Source organism: Talpa occidentalis, unplaced genomic scaffold (assembly GCF_014898055.3).
Source record: "Talpa occidentalis isolate TD23 unplaced genomic scaffold, MPIMG_talOcc4v2.1 talOcc4.7, whole genome shotgun sequence".
Lineage (NCBI taxonomy): Eukaryota > Metazoa > Chordata > Mammalia > Eulipotyphla > Talpidae > Talpa > Talpa occidentalis.
Window position 1 is genome coordinate 61,414,825 of NW_023605083.1, and position 17,126 is coordinate 61,431,950.

Below are 17,126 nucleotides of genomic sequence, written 5' to 3' on the forward strand. Positions count from 1 at the left end.
AGAAACAGCCTGGGGTGGGAGCACTAACAACTGCCCTTCAAAGAGCGTCCTTAGGCTTCTGACTCATACCATTTTAGAAGGCTTCTACTGCCTCCTAGGACCTTTACATTTTCAACAGTGAAGAAAAGAACTTCTGAGTGACAAGCGCCAAGAGTTACCACAAATGACTGAAGAAAGCCTGGAGAGCCCCAGAGAACCCCCTGATCTGATGACAGGAGCCACCCAGTGATGACGATCATGAATGAAACCCACCCTACCCCACCCCACCAGCAAACATTTGCTGGACACTTGCAACATGTAGTCTTCTCAGCTTCCTGTGTCTTCCCAAACCCCTCCAAGGTGGGCATTATTTTATCTCCATTTTATATGCAAGAAAGCTCAGTGTCAGAGAGGTTAATAAGTAAACTGCTCTGATGTCCCTGAGCAGCATGCAATATATAGGTTTTAAGAGTCAAGGACATGAGTACAAAATGGGGAAAACTGTCACATCGAGACAAAGTCCAGACAATTTCTGCTGACCACCACTTAATGGAAATTGAATCTGCAGCCTTTTGCAATTCCAAGATCATTTTCTGCTATTTGAAAGGGGACTGCACAGAAAAGAGAGGTAACTTATATCTTTCATGTGGTAGGAGAAGGTGGGGTGGGGGTTCAAAGAGATGTGGATTTCAACTTATTATGAGGGAGAATTTAAAAGTCAGAGCTGAACATCCACAAGATGGACCCTGGAAATGTTGTGGCAGAGGTGAGGCGTCATCAGCCTGGGACAATACAAGTAAAAGCCCTTTGCAAACCACGGGGCTCTTAGAACTAGCAGGAATTTCTACTTGCTGTTTTAGGTAAGAGGGTACATTATAATCCTGGCGTTGTCAACCACATACCCAAGCGAGGCCAGAAAGGCTGGGCGGAAGCCGCACACAGTATCAACATTAACTTGTGTTTGATTTTGGAATGTGTTTAGAAGCAAACATTTTACAACAAAGACATCAATATGAGTGCAGAGGTTAGAGAATTCTGGGTACAGAGGTGCCCTGCATACTGACTTCTGTTAAATAATCAATGATCTGTCCTGATGAAAACACACATCTGGCCAAGTACAGTATCGAGTCCACTGCTCTCCTAAAGTACGTCTTACCCATCTGTGCATCAGATTTTGCTTTAACAAGCAGAGACTGGAATTTCTTCTACTTTTCAGCACTACTGAGAACCTGGCACCCATATTGCTGGTCACAGGACCAGCACTTGTCTGGGGGGTGACGCCAAAACTGATGCAGGGGTTTTGGACAGGTGAGGTGAGGCCAGGGGAACTGTTCTGGGCTTGTTATGATGGGTCTGAGCTGGGAGTGAGAGGGGCTGTCTGACTATTTTCAGCTTGGGGGAAACTGGGGAGTGGGCTGAAAGAGCACCGAGCTCCTGTCATTGGCAGCTCCAACAACAGTGTCCATTAGCAGCTCCCAGCCGTTCATGGGTCAAGTAGGGGCTGGACTAGATAACACTGAGGACCCTCTCCAGTCCTGAGACTCATATTAGCTGGAGCACATGTGACACAGCACATATTTGAGTTGGAAATCAAGTCACTTACCCGTCCTCGCTCTGTGAGAGTCGTTAACATGATGATGAGTGATAACTTCTGATCCCAGATGACCTGCCAAAACTGTGCACAGGTATGGGGCAGGGGTCCCTGAGCAGCAATGTACCTGTTTACAAGGTCAGCCGCAGAGATGTCCATCTGGCAAGAGATGAAGGCATTGGCATTAGAATCTGTTACTGCTGCAGAGGGACAGGCAATAGGACCCTAAACTCTCCTACTTGGTAAGTGACATCACATTAGTGGGATCTATCAACTTACAGCACATAAGAAAAATCAAAGAGAAAGTAATTTTTAAAATCCTCGAGAGGTATCTCACAGTAACGGTTAAGACAGTTAAGATACATGTGGATGATACTCAAAAAACAGGCGAAAGACAGAAATGTGCCTACAAGGTGGCAGAAGAGTTTTTCTCTCGTTGCTCTACCCCAAATAGAATCAAAACTGGGAATCTGCGAGTCTTTCACTAGGCAGGGTTTGTAACCAAATCTGTTTTTATTTAAAGCAGAAATCACACACGCATATATCACCAATTTTTGTTGCACTTTGCTTTCCATGTGGCTCCTGATGACTGTACCATGAGTTCACTCATCTTAACATGGCATGCTAAGATGGTATCAGGGTGCCAGGGGGTCCCCCTCCCAGCCAGCTCTTTTGCCTTTTCCCTTCTGAACTGAGCCCTTTCTTTGAAAGAACACTCAGGACCTGCAGCGCTGTGGAGTGGCACTGTGATTCACTCATTTTCAGGCAGCGAAGGTAAACAGAGGTGCCTGATTCATGGCTAGTGGATGCTTCAGTTAATGGCTTGTTCAACCTGGTCTCAGCCCCTAGTTAACTGAAAGAGACTGCACTGAGCAGTCTGGACACCCTCACCCTTCCTGACACTGCTTTCAAGACACCAGGACTCCTGAAGGAGGGACACAGGTCACAGGAGTTTGGACTCATTGATCAGCCATATTGATGAGGGCAGTTCCTGATATTTTGCTATAATTTGAGAACTTCACCTAAGAAAAATTTGGATTTCATCATTTAGATCAAAGATTGGCAAACTAAGGCCTGAGGGCCAAGTCCAGCTTCTGCCTTGCTGGCTAAGAGTTGTTGTTTACAAAGCTGTATTTTATTTATTTATTTATTTATTTATTTATTTATTTATTTATTTATTCATTTATTTTAAAGGGTTTGACTTCTATTCTTTTTTATATTAGTTTTTTTTATTTTTTACATCATTGTTCATTTTTAAACAATATTTGCTTCCCCCCACCCCCTCAGGTGTAGTCCCCAGAGTCTCCTTCACCAGTGCACCCATGCACCATCACCTCAGTCCCCTGTGCTCCTCCCTCCCTCCCTCTGATCCCTCTCCCTCCTCCTCCCCTGCAGGATGTCTCTGATTTATAATTGTCTGTTTTTGCTTTGCTGTGTTTTGTACTGTTATTATTTTTTTTACACTGATGTCTTATTTGGTTCCCCTATATTCCTGCTATAAGTGAAACCATCCAATATTTTTCATTTTCCTTCTGGCTTATTTCACTGAGCATAACTCCTTCTAGCTCCATCCACTTTTCTGTGAATAACATGAGTTTATCTTTTTTGATTGCTGAATAATATTCCACTGTGTATATATATATACACATCTTCTTGATCCAGTCATCTATTTTTGGGCATTTGGGTTGTTTCCAGGTTTTACCTATTGTAAATAGTGCTGCAATAAACATAGGTGTACAGGTGTTCTTTTGAATCACTGTTTTTGTGTCTTTTGGGTGGATCCTTAGGAATTGTATGGTAGCTCCATTTTTAGTAGACCGGGGGAACCTCCAGACAGTTTTGCATAGTGGTTGGACCAGTTTGCACTCCCACCAGCAATGTAGGAGAGTTCCTTTTTCACCACATCCTCGCCAACATTTGTTATTGCTTGTTTTTTTGATATGTGCCATTCTCACTGGTATAAGGCGGTATCTCAATGTGGTTTTAATTTGCATTAACCTGACTATAAGGGATGTTGAACACTTTTCATATGCCTGTTGGCCATTTGCATTTTCTCTTTGGAGAAATGTCTTTTAAGTTCTTCTGCCCATTCTTGACTGGATTGTTTATTTTGTTTTTGTTGAGTGGTGTGAGTTACAAAGCTGTATTTTAAATAGTCATAGAAATACCTAAGCAATAGCCTCAGTTTTGCCCTTGGCTTTCAAAGACAAAAATATGTGTTCTCTGGTCCTTTACAGAGAAAATGTGCTGACCCGTGGTGCAGATGAAGGAGCTGAGTCTATTAAGTTGCCCAAGACATATTTTCAGGGTGAGAATAAATACTTTTCCCACAATATATGAAACCTTTACCTTTTCTTTTTGGGGGTATATATAAAGCAGAGGTTTTATTTTTTGGCAGGATGTACACTAGTAATATAGGGGCATGGGGGAATACAGAATATTACAAATATAACCACTGGCAAAAAAACACCTAAAAGTCAGTAGCTAAGGGCAGAAGGCATGTGGAGGCTGGAGTAGGAGACAAGGAATCTGAGTTTTTGTCCCACCTCCTGTTAGTTCTGAGACTTTGAAATTATTTAATTGTTCTGAACCTCAGTACATGTGAAGTCCTCTCTCTGTAAGCTGAGCCTGTTCTGCCGCCCTCAATGCCTGCTGTGGTGCTGAAACAAGGGAATGAACAGGAAGGCACTTTGGCAACCGCAAAGCACCCTGTGTGCCGTTATCACGCTTGTTATAATGATTAATGTGACCTTTCTTATTATCCAGATTCCTAACTTACGTTCACGTAACTGGCATTAATATAATCTTCATTTCCCTGCAATAATACCCGGGTGGTATCATCTGTGGGGGAGAGAAAAATTTACCAATTATTCTGAGCGTTATTTTTATCATACCAAGTAAACAAGAGTTCAGTTCCCAGCCCCATCTGCAGCTCCCACCTCATTAGCATAAACACTATTCCCCAACTGTTTGGAGTCTGAAATGGCTGCAATAAAGACAGTGGTGTTTACAGACACACTGAAAATCGTTCCAGAATACCAGACAATCTGTTTTAAAAAGGGAAACATTATTTCAGTGTGCGTGTGGGGGAAGGAGGCAGTCACACCGGATACTCACAAGGCAGCACATCTTTATATCGGTTTTTGTCCAAATTTTGAGGCAGTTTTGCAAACGTGATGGCCAAACCAGGCTTCTTTCTGTAGAGTTGCTATATGACAGAAAAGTAAAAACAAAAACAAAAAAACATTGCTAAGAAATCAGTCACGAAGGGAGTGTGAACGTATACTTCAGCAGTAAAGTTTACCAGCTAGAGCACCCAGATCTTAACATTTAAAAGTGACTATATTATGTAAGAAAACATTCCCCAAGAAGCAGCTTTACAATTACATGAGAAACTAAATTCGTCAAAATTTTTTTTTATATAAACAAGAAGATCTTTGGGAGAAAAAACAGTCATAGGAAGGGGTCTGAGTCACACATAATGGAATATGGTTAAGTAAAACCTTGTCTTTGTGACAATTACGTGACAAATGCTGAAAGCAAGTAGGGGGAAAAAAAAGAATTCTGACTCAAAATTAAATGGAGTCACCTAAATTAGTCTAAAAACATTTCCCTCCAATTCAGTGGAGTGAACCTTATTTGTTCAAGAATGAGAACATTTCATTCATTAGCTCAGAAGTATATTTCCACTGTAAAAACATTTATTCTGATAAATAGTAAGCTTCATTTAAAGGCTTATTTTCCTGTATATGCGATCACTAGCAAAAAATTCAATGAAAGCAATTTTTGCGCGTTCGTAATAAGCACACGGCAGATACTTTGCTATGGTATCTGATGTGATTTTGACAACAGCTCTGTGAGAGGTAGTAGGAGTTTCCTTATTTTGCAAGCAGGAGGCAGAGATTAAATGCTTTGCTTAAGATTGCAAACTAGATACTGAACTCAAATCTGACTCCAAGGCTTGGGGAGTACTTTATGGAGCTCTGACTAACATGTATAGAACGGTTCCTAAGTCCATACCCACAGGACCATCACCATCATGAAGGACACAGACACATCCACCCCCATTAAGTTCCCCCTGCCCCACTGAGATTTCTTTGCTACACATCACCGTCCCCCACTTTGAAGGAGAGAGACAAACATTATCAATCAGATGTTTTTACCAACTTTATGGGAGGTTAAAAATGACACAATTTTTTCAGTATTACCAAGTGATCTTTTTTCCTTTTGCAGGAAATTTGGGAAATTCATAAAAAAAAAAAAAAAAAAAAAAAAAAAAAAGACCAGTAATTTCATAGCCCTGAGAGGATCCTTTTCATATTTTCTCTAGCTTATTTTTCTATACATCCATGCACCCAAAGAAACATAAGCATATATGGCAAAACATATAATAAAGACATGCCATTTAAAAATAAAAGATGAGATTTAACTATATATTAGCTCTTCCCATAGTAGATTATGTGAAACCCAACCATACTGAGAGAAGTTAACAGGTATTCCTTAGACTGTAAAAGAATTTTCAAGTTCAAAGAGATCTGGGAAATAGTACAAACGTTCTGATATTCTATGAACCTCTAAGAAGACAAGTCCTGCTGGACATATGCTTGTTTAATTCTAACTAGCTTAGTGTTTCTCCAGCTAATTTGGCCAAGGTTCTCAGATCTCACAAAAAGTGTTCTGGGAAATACCATAATTGGAAGCCAGTTTTTTCCTACTTACTTATAGTGCCTAATTCCCTGTACCATTCTCTATATGTGATTTTTAACTGGTTCAATAATCTGTGGTTTTTCATAGTTTTAAATTTTACTCTACATTTTTATCAGGCTGTTTTCAACTTCTGTACTCATATAAATTCCTCAGAACATAATTGTTGCATTAAAATTTATTTGTAGGACTTTGAGCTTATAACCATGTTGCCCTAGGGGTGTATAAGAATGTTTAATTCACCACATTGTGGCAAACATCACCAACTACAATGTCTTTGCAATTTGAACAGGGAGGCTGAACATTCTTTTCCCTCTGTAATTTTGCAAATTATTTGTTTTGTAAACTGCCCTCCGTTGGTCTGTTCTTCTCTTATCTGGTCTTTTTAAAATTAAACAACTTGCATAGAAATCACAAGGAGTATATTAGCATAGAAATTTTTAGTAACACTAATTGTATCATATCTCATACATTTACTAAATGCCTAGAATTTTAACTCTCCCCAAGTTCAGTTACAGATCACCTTTATAATTTCAGTTCAAAACAATCAAGTAGCCACTGAACAATCTGTCAAATGTCTGTAAAATTTAATGGAGTTCATTATGGAAATAACTTATGAGAGGTTTTGGACTGATTCTGTAAGGAGGATTTCTGATTCAGTCAAATTTCCCTAAATGATATTTCAGTTTCAAGTACATGCATAGAGGTGAACTGCAATTAAGTGAATATAGTCAGTAAAGTTAACCTGGAGGTAAAAAGATTTTCAAATAGAAATGCAAATGTAATCAACTTGAGATGGTCTAGCAAAAAAGGGAATAGTTCTAGCAAAAGCCTTTACTTAAAACAAGTATATAAATGCATGTCAGCAGTAGATTCTGTTGATAGGGTTGCAAAGTAGTAAAATGAAATTTTAAAACGTATATAGCAGTATTTAAAAATGTTTGTGCACATCATGGGATTTATCTGATAGAAATATATGAAAGAAATCTATCTGTAGCAAAATATATTTTATTAACAGAAAGCTGAAAACTGCCTGAGTATTCCCCAGTCAGAGGTGTTGACTTAAATTATGATGAAGGTACAGCACCAAATCATGTGCAAGATAAACTAAAAGTACCGATTTGGACACATCATTCATCTGTTTTTCAGGGAAAAGTGCAAGTCGCAGAATAACAAACATACACAGTGTGATCCTATCTGTACAAAGCACATGCGCACACACACACACACAATATATACATGATGATACAAGTGTGCACTTACAGAGACGTATGTGTGTACAAAATATGTTTGCACAAGCACAGGAAAAGCATGGCCAGCTACGCACTAATTGTTATTTGTCAGTCATAATACAGATGCTAACGGGGAAAGCAGTCAGGAGCCTGTTTATTTGACTCTGGCTATTTCTGAGTTACTTGAATTATTACAATCTGAATTATTACAATCTGAACTAAGACAAAAGATATCTATTTGTGAAAAAAAGTAAAAATTTCATAAAAACTGGGCAAACAATCAAAGTTAAAAATTTGGGGGGCTAGGGATCTTCAGAAGATCTGCCCACAGAGGTGTTTATATCTGCCTGGGGAAGGCTGCCTTTGAATCCTAGGTCCATTGAAATGTGTCAGTCCTGTTCACACACTTAGTTTCTGGAAGTGTTAAGAGTCAGTTTTTGAGTTCAACTCATAGACTTTTGTTCAGACCTTGAAGCTGCTCAGCACACTGGGTATGAAAACACTGAGAAGATGGGGTGGAAGTGATGTGCTGGAAACAGGGATGCCTTTCTGGAGGCGGGGATGAGTTCAGACTTTCTTATATTGGCCCGAATTTGAGACAAGAACCGCACATTGGAACTACAAGAACTACATTTTGGCTTGGTTATTCCTGGGCAGAAAGGTGTGAGATGGTCAGGAGCCCTGGGTGCAGAGACATGAAGTCTGGCCCTAGGGAATCAGAGATGGGGACAGTGATAGGGAAACAAGCTTAGAAAACTAGTTAGTTTTATGAAAGAAAAACAAAAAAACAAAACCCAAATAAATAAACAAAACCCAGCCTCTGAGCCTTATTTTCTCCAGCTGTGAAAGAGTGATGCTAAAAATCTTGGCCATATCTATTTTACAGAACTGTTGAGTCAACTGAGATGACATACTGTGAAACACTTGGTAGATTCCAAAGTGCTATAGAAATGCTAATTATTATTAAGTGTGATTTTATTAAAGCTGGGACCAAATGCCTTCTGGAACACATTTGTAACTGTTTACTGGAAGCCTTAGGAGGGACAGGGGAATTCCCTGAATGAAAAAATGTTTCGGAGCAAGCTTGCTGGAAACCACCTGAGAGAGGATTCCCCCCACTCACCGCCCCCAAGGCCTAGCTACCTCACGGCAGGCCCTCTGTGTGGTGGAGCAGGTACCTGTGGGTGAACAGGCCCTCCTTCCTGCTCCTGTCCAGAGCACATACTCCACCAGCCAAGTCATCCACCTGCCAAAGGCACTGGAGGAGTGGAGAATCCGACAGCCAAGACTTTGGAGTCAGAGGGCCCTGGGTTCTCCACCCAGTGCGACACAATGACTTCTTGTGTGGAGACTGGGCACGTTCTTTAGAGTCCTGAAGCCTTTACTTAAAATAATAATACTTCCTTTTTATGGCTCTCTTACCATGTGCCAGACAAAGCATTAAGCATTTATCTCATCTAACTCAGCCATCCCTGGAGACACCCAATTTATAGATGGGGAAGTAGAGTTGATAGAATTTAAGGGACGTGCCTGAGGTCACACAGGAAGTGAGTAGAGCCAGGATTTAAAGTCTCTGGCTCCGGGAGGCCACAGAGCCACTCAGATCTTTCCACATGGATGCTGTACTACTCTCACAGTAACCCTCACATGTAAACAGCATTTTGTTGTTTCCTAAGGTTAGGTAGTGTTTTAAAAAAAAACAAGCTTTTGAGTAAGCCTGCCTGGGTCCCAATCCAGTTTGAAGATATCTGCTCTAGGGCTGTCCCTCATCTATACAAAGGTGTCAAAGACACACCCATGAGGGTTCCTGTGAGAGTCTGGGAGATGAAGCACATGCAGTCCTTAGCACATAGTAGGTGCTCATCAAAGGTCCCCCTTTACATTAGTTTCCCATCTCTTCTGGCTTTCTTTAGTATTCCTCTCCTTTACCAGTTCTATGGTTAAAATACGTTTCATAGTCTCGGGATCTCAGGGAGGCGGCTTGGGGAAACCCAAGAGCTGAGGCTCCACCTACTTCACTAGCTCCAACACAGAGCAGCTCTGCTATTATCTTCTGCAGTTTGTAATTCTGCAAAGACACTGCTTAAAATGAGGGGTTTCCTACTTATTTTCTAGGCAATGTATAGGCAAGAGGAAAGAAACATGAACATCCTAATATTTAACCCTAAACTCTGTATATTCTCCATTTCTCACACAACTGTCTAACTTTAGGCTCAAGAGGTAAGACAGTGAGGATGGGCAGTCTCTGGACAATGGTTCAGCAGACCTTCACCTTCTCCTCTGGATTAGCGTGGGCATCAAGCCTCCTGGTGAATGTGTTAAAAGAGTCAAATGTAGGCCCCACTGCAGAAGGTGTGGACTGGGCACAATTTAACAAACTCCTCAGGGGATATCCAATAGGGGGTCTCTGTCACCCTTTAGAAACTACTAAGGGGGTAGGGGAGTACATCTCTCTCAAGCATTTTTTGAACATAATAAAGTTCAGTGAACACTGTTCAAGGGAAATCTATGAGGAAGCCCCATATGTACAATATAAAAGTGGAGCCACTTGAGTAAAGGGGACTTTCTGGAGAACTGAGATGGGCTTGATCTTTTCCTGAGAGCCCACAGTGCCTCCTTGTGGACAGTCGACTCAAAGAGCAAAGGTTCTCACTGGGTTGAAGGACTTGCATCACCTGGAGAAGGCCCCCAGGACTCCATGGGGTGCTGCCCACCCCAGGTGGGCCTGAGCCTGGTCCCTTAGCTGTCTCTCTGACATCCCAGGAGCTTGGTCTACATTCAGGTTTTGGCCTTCCTAAAATACCCTCCCCTCTACACTTAGTCTCATCCCTCTTCTGTATCCTACTTCTCACTCCAGAGACCCTCCTGAAAACATCTCACCTCCAGTGAGACAGAACAAACAAAAATCCTGTTCTATCTTGGCCTGTAGCTGTTTCTGGGACTCATGATACTTTCCCAAAATAAACCAAGGTTACACTATTAGCTCCTTGGGGCCATAAGTCCTCCTCTTCCTCCCCTCATTGTGTTCCTGATCCAGCATTTAGCACATGGTAAGCACCTAATACTCAATGAATGAATGAATGAGTGAGTGACTCCACAGATCCTTCCCTCTTTCATGCCCCCTCCAATACCAAAAACAGAATAAAACTAACAGTCTATAACTGGTTTTCAAGTTCTCCTTGTTTCAATTATTTTGGACAAAGTTTAAAAATAATTGCGTTTCAATTTTGAACTTTTGGGGAGGCAAGACCAGAAAACATAATCTGTACATTTTCCTTTTTTCTTTTTTTAAACAAACTTAAAGCCCACATGGCCTCCTGTAGGAAAATAGGGCTAATTCTCTTTGTAGGTATTCAGTATATCTCTAGCAACTCTACTGAATGAGTTTATTATTCCTGTCTTCTTATGCTAATTTCATTTCTACCATATATGAACTTATCTATATCATCTGGTAAGGCTATGAATTAAAAACTTAAAGTTCCCTATTGATTTCTGGGGCTCAATTATCTTTACCTTTCACTTGTGGGTTTTTACTTTCAACTGTTGTTCTATATACATTGTTCAAATATTTTATTACATTATCTTCCTTACACAATTATAAAATGAACCTTCCTTCCATTCAAGGCTTTTTGCTTTGCATTCCTTGTTTCGTAATATTATTCATGCTTTCTTGAATCAATTCTGTGGTCCATATACATTTGACAAACTTCCTAATTTGCTTCTGTGTCTGTTTTTCCTTTATAGTTTCCTGATAAAGCAATGCGCTGCTGATTTCTGCTTTGAATAGGACCTGAAACTCTGACTGTATCAGACAGTGTATATTGTCATTAAACATCATCTATTTTTTTTATTGGCCTATTTTCTGCTTTCTGGGCTCTTCTATTACGTGTTATTGCATGCGCTATTCTGCTTTCTCTTACCTTTCAATAAATTTGAAAGATAAACATGTCCTATTTTCAATTCTATTAGCAGTCAGTAAAACGGACTTAAAAACCCAGTCTCCTTTGGTGCTCTTTAGTTTTATGAAAAATCTCTGCGGGTGCCTTGTCAACAGTCTTACTCTATAGATAGCCGTCCCTCCTGGGGGAAAAAGATGGGGTCTGACTGTTTTCTACTTATGCTCACATGTTTCTGAGAGACTTGGGGAGGCCAAATACCATACTCTCATGGGGTCTCAATACCTGCTCAAGAGTACAGTGTCAGGAGGGGTTGGGGACCTGCCCCTTCATCACCCCCAGGCACTCACGCACTACCTTGTATTGCTGAGCATTTCAAGCTTCTGTGTTGGCAGCTAAATGTGCTCAAAGCCCCTCCTCCTGGATCTCTGACACGTTTCTCCATGACTACGGAGCATCACTAGAATCAGGGGTGATGCAGAGTTCAGCCATGGGCCGTAGTCCCCAAGCACATGTGGCTTTCCAGGTCGGTGCTGCGGAGCTGCAAACCTGAGCTCAGCACGCGGGCTGATGGGTTCCCCTCAAACAATTACACTTATGCTACCTGAATGCAGATGGTTTCAAACATCTTATTAAATGATTAAGCACATGGGAATCATTTTCTCCTGGCCAGGGGCTCAGGAGATTCAGCAGTGAGGGAGCAGCCACCCATGGAGGTGGCCCAGGCTGGGGGGTTGGCCCTCGGAGTCTCTTACCTCAAACTGGATCAGCACCGTCCCACTTTCCAGACCCTTCTTTAGCTGTTCCATGGAACCCTCCAAAGTGTCCCCGCCCTCCGGACACACGGGGAAAATGGCCTCTGGGAAAAGCTGGTTGAGTTCATCTTCAGATTTGATCTCAGTGAATGAGTGGACAGCTGTGGTGGAGGAGAAAAGAGCTTGTGGAGCAGCACGCGGGCTGATGGGTTCCCCTCAAACAATTACACTTATGCTACCTGAATGCAGATGGTTTCAAACATCTTATTAAATGATTAAGCACATGGGAATCATTTTCACCAAAGACACTACTTCTTGTTGAATGATTCAATATGTGCTAATTATAAAAAATGACACGCTAATCTTTCTGGTTAGTTTTAAATGATAGTGTTAGTACTCAGAGGCTTTTGCCAAAGGTAAGAAAAAGGGAAAGAATGTTTTTAAAGAAAACCTGTCTTCTCCCTTTGCTTTCTCTGACTGAGTTCCCCTGCTACCCTCCCTCCTTCTCAGGTCCTGTCCATTTGCTGCCCCCTTCAAGCAGGCATTTCCCCAGGCACTGGCTGGGTCCCAGGAACACCACCATCCCACAGAGCCCAATCTTTAACCCAAGGCTGTGTTCACATGAGGGGCTCCCTAGTAAATATCTCTAGTCCTAACACCCCGTCTATACTTCAGTCCCACTTCTTCAGTACAGATGCCCCTTCATATCAGACTCAGCCCAGGGAAAAACAAATCTTGGGTGCCCTCTCGCTGCAGCCCTGAATGAGGCAGGAAACACTCCAGGGGGGAATGGGCTTCCCAAGAACTTCTTCATACTGCTACCTGATGTAAACATTCACCTGGAAATGCTGAAGATAACATATTACCTTATTCAACACGTTTTCCTTTAGAGCTCCGAACCATATAATGGTGATTTGAACTTTAATAAAAGGGAAATGTATTTGAAGTGAAAAAAAAAAAAAGTGCTGTTATAACCTTTTCCAATCTCCCCAAATGGAAATGAATTAACCCTGAACTTCCCCCGTCCTCTCTTAAAGGAGTCACTCCCTTATTCAAAAGTCTACAATGGCTCCCTAGTGCCTTCAAGATAACACAGGAAAGGAGGATACTAACAACTTTTGCACATAGTGGAACTGAGCCCTAATTCTCGGTTATCTTATCCCCATTTTACAGATGAGGAAACTGACTCTCAGACAGAGGCAAGTAAGTTGTCCGAGCAACCCAGACTCTCAGGGCGGGCACATGGGAATTCACTGTGTACAGTATACACACAGTGGACGTCTGTCTGGCCCCGAAGACCACATTCTCCTCACTGACTACAGTATCTGAGCTCTCTGGCTATTTTGTGACTTCTACCATATATGTGACGTCCCATGCTCGTGTTTACTTACCATTTTTACTTATTTACTTTTAAAGCAAACTTTCTAGCCTCACAGCCACAGAAAACCATTGGTACTGCTCTTTTTAGGCCAAATAGTCTATAAACATGCTTCCTTCACTTCAAACAGGTGCCAGCCCCTGGCCACAGGCAGGTAGAGGATGGCACTCCCCACCTGGAAGGTGCTCACGTGGGCCATGAGGACTATACCAGCATGTGGTGGACATGCCAGTTCGCAATCACCAGATTCCTTCAGCCCCTGTTATCTTGAGGCTCATCAGTCACACACAGCAGGGCGACTTAATCAAGCACTTTGTGACTTGGCATTCCCCTTTCCTGGCTTGGAGATAGTCATACTATCTCCATACTTATAAGAACATTATGAGAATGGAAGCAGGTACAGCAATTAGCACAGGGCAAGCTATGTCAAGGATGCTTCCCAGACACCAGCCACTATCTCGACTGAATGCCTACTGCATGCTAAATTTGGTGCTGGGACTTGGTGGGGACAAGGTGTTGGGTACTAATCTGGAGACCCCTGCAAGGCTAGGAATAGAGGGGCTGAGAGCAGCACGGGATGGTTCTGGGATAGGAGGGGATTAGTGGGAACAGAGAGAAGGCAGGCGGGTGTGAGTGTGGGTCTGTGTCTACAGGTGTGAGGCCAGAACACAGGCTTTGAGACACATGCCTCATTTGCCTTCAGTACTTTAAAGCTAGAAGGAAGATTGAGGTCTCAGTTTATTTTGTAACCAGAACAACAGCAGTGGCAAAACAGAGGACATCCTTCAAATGCCTACTCACATGCAATGCTTTCCAGTATGTCATTAAATCTTCCCGAGAATCCCATGAGGTTAGGAGTACTGTTATCCTTGCTTTCACTAAGGAAACTGAAACACAGCCTGGATATGAAACTTACTCCAGGTCCCTCAAGTGGTATGAGCAGACTCAGAACCACTGAGGCATCCCAGTTCCTGATTTCACAGTAAAACTCACTGCACTGGAATAACTATAGCCTGAGTCTCTGAGAAGGGGCTGAAAATGCAAATGTCTGCAGGGCTAGGTAGCTAAGAGAGGTGTGAGATGTGGTCCTGAGTTGGGACTGGGAGGCTCAGGGCTCAGGACCCACCTACAGGGGTGGGTGGGTGCTGTCTACCTGCAGAAGACCTGCCAGGAGAGGCCAGGCCCCATGAGGGCAGAGCTTCATGTTTTTCAAGTAAGAAGTCAGACATCCAGGGTAGGAGGAGAAAACGAAAAAAGGAAAAAAAAAAAAAAAAAAAAAAAAAGGAGTCAGGCACCCAAGGTGATGTGAAAATTCTTGGACTACAAGCTCCACGTTTCTAAAGCCATGGAATGGGCCAGAACAGGCCCTGCCATGCCAAGGCAGCGTCCTGCAGCTCGTACCTTTCCTCCGGATCACCAGGGCCAGCTCCCGAGTGTGGGACTCCCGGCTGGCTTTGATGAACATCACTACTTGGTCATGGGTGTGTTCAGAGATATCCCGGCCGTTGATTAACACAATTTGATCCCCTTCGTTCAGCTTCGGAATGCAGGTGTCCGCCTGGGTGGAGGGGAGAGCGAGTTTCTTGTGTTACCGTTAACACAAGGGCAGAAGCTGAGGCCCCTGAGCCCAGATGCGGAGACAAGCCAGACCGAGCTCTCATTTCCTCGCCCAGGGATCACTGTCGTTATTTTCACAGCGCTGCTATGTTGACAGGTAAGCAGGTTGTGGGGTTGTAAAGAAGGGCTGCTTAGAGCTAAATTATGAAACACTTCAGAGCAAGGCGAAGACAATGACTGGAGCTGCTTCTCTAAGGAAGCCAGCCTTCTCTTATGGCCACGACCATCTTTTGTTTTCTAGATATGCTGTTAGAAAATGATGCCTCCTCTTAAAAGTGAGTATATTTATCTACCTTGTAGTGAAGATAGCTTTTGTAAGCTTAACACCAAAGGCAACAGAAGAGCACTGACCGTAGGGGTGAAAACCTTCTCGATTCAAAGAGGCCACAGCAGCAAGAAAATACTTAAGACAAAACCCCCAAAGAGGGGCTTTCATAGGGGGCATTAAAGAAGCAAATGGGACCTCCCCCATTTGGTGGTGCAAGGGGTCAAGCACAGAGCTGTGAAGCTATCTGCAGTCTCTGCAGCATGAGTTTGATCCCCGGCCAGCCAGGGAGCTACCCACATGGCGCAGCAGACCTCTCCTGTCTCTCCCGCTGCTCCCCTCAGCAGTGTGTTTCAGTAAATCTGCCTGTTCTGTTCCCCACTCTGTCTCTGGTGAATCCTCTCACCCCCTACACCTTTGGCCTGTACCCCAGTTCTTGCATGCATGCATAAATAAAATCTTTTTTTAAAAAAAGGAAGCAAATAATCTCCCAGGAGGCCTAGAAGGAGGATGAGGGTGGGAGTGTAGTGATGGGAAGGGGGCATAGGGCTCACATGCCCAACATGGGCAGAACAGCCAAGTCTGTGCCTCAGTTTCCCTCTTTTGAGCAGAACTTCTACAATTTAATATGCACATAAAGCACCGGGGAGCTTGCAAAACTGCAGCTCTGGTTCAGGGGGCCCAAGGGTTTACAATGCCCAGGAGAGGCTGGTGCAGCAGCTGCAGGGGCGCCGTGGACGGTAAGGTGCTAGAAAGCAGGGCTTTTTCTTTCTATCTGCACATGTTTATACACAGACATTCTTTGCTGCTGGCAAAGAAGAAACAGCACATGGGGTACAGGTGTCAGATGTACGGGAGACAAGCCTGGGAGCCATGGAGCATGGGTACTTACAGGCGACTCTGGGTTTATCCTTGATACCACGAGAGGCATCTTTTGATCCACTCCTCCCTGGAAACATGTTAAATTGAAAAAAAAAAATTCATTCAAGTAGTTCATAGCAACGATGATGGGCAGAGCTGTCAGCACGGGAGGGCGTGGAGCCTGCTCTAATCCCAGGGGTTAGCGCCCTGCCAGAACTCGGCACAAGGCTCCTGAGCCCTCTGGTCTAGTGGGCTGAGACCGCTCAGCTGCTATCCCCACATCCCATCAATGGAAGATATATCTGGAGGAAGCGAGCTTTCAAAAAATGTCAAGACCCCCAGGAAAAGGACACCTAAAGGGCTGCTTGTTTATAAATGCTGCTGAAAAGGGAGTTTTCCTGGAGAATGGCCTAGAAAAGGGCCACTGACCATGGAACACAGGTGCTGGGGTGGGCTTCTGGGGTGGGGACAAGAAGGCATGATGGCAGCAGGTAGGCAGCCAAGGACACCTGCCCTTGCCATGCTCTAGCACAGGGGTGGACACGCTTTTTCTGCAAAGGTTCAGAGTGAGTTACTTCGGTTTTGTGGGACAGATGGTTCCGCTGCCCTGACTCTGCCACCCTAACCCCAGAGCAACCATTAACCATTTATTAGTAAACGGGGGTGGCTGTGCGTCCAGCAAAACTTTATTTATAACCAATGGGAGCAGGCCCCCGGGCCATACTTTGCATACTTTCAAGGCAGAGCCACTTGAAACTTCTTTCTTGTCAGTTTTAGCAATGCTGAGGGGTTCTCTGAATAACCCCAGTTCAGGGATAGAGTCTCTTGCCGACTGTGTGCCTGTATTT

The 17,126-nt window shown here is 43.2% G+C and overlaps 1 protein-coding gene across 5 annotated transcripts in view; it reads right to left on the reverse strand.

Annotated features, from left to right (window-relative positions):
* Positions 1-17,126, reverse strand: part of PTPN3 (protein tyrosine phosphatase non-receptor type 3) — a 98,604-nt gene that overhangs the window by 10,766 nt on the left and 70,712 nt on the right. For all 5 annotated transcript variants that reach the window (XM_037495503.2, XM_054689868.1, XM_054689869.1 and 2 more), the window contains exons 17-22: positions 16,310-16,366; positions 14,937-15,093; positions 12,158-12,318; positions 4,688-4,778; positions 4,350-4,411; positions 1,583-1,729 (exon numbers count right to left, since the gene is read on the reverse strand). In XM_037495503.2, the coding sequence (XP_037351400.1) occupies positions 1,583-1,729; positions 4,350-4,411; positions 4,688-4,778; positions 12,158-12,318; positions 14,937-15,093; positions 16,310-16,366 (675 nt within the window). The remainder of the gene's footprint in view (positions 1-1,582; positions 1,730-4,349; positions 4,412-4,687; positions 4,779-12,157; positions 12,319-14,936; positions 15,094-16,309; positions 16,367-17,126) is intronic.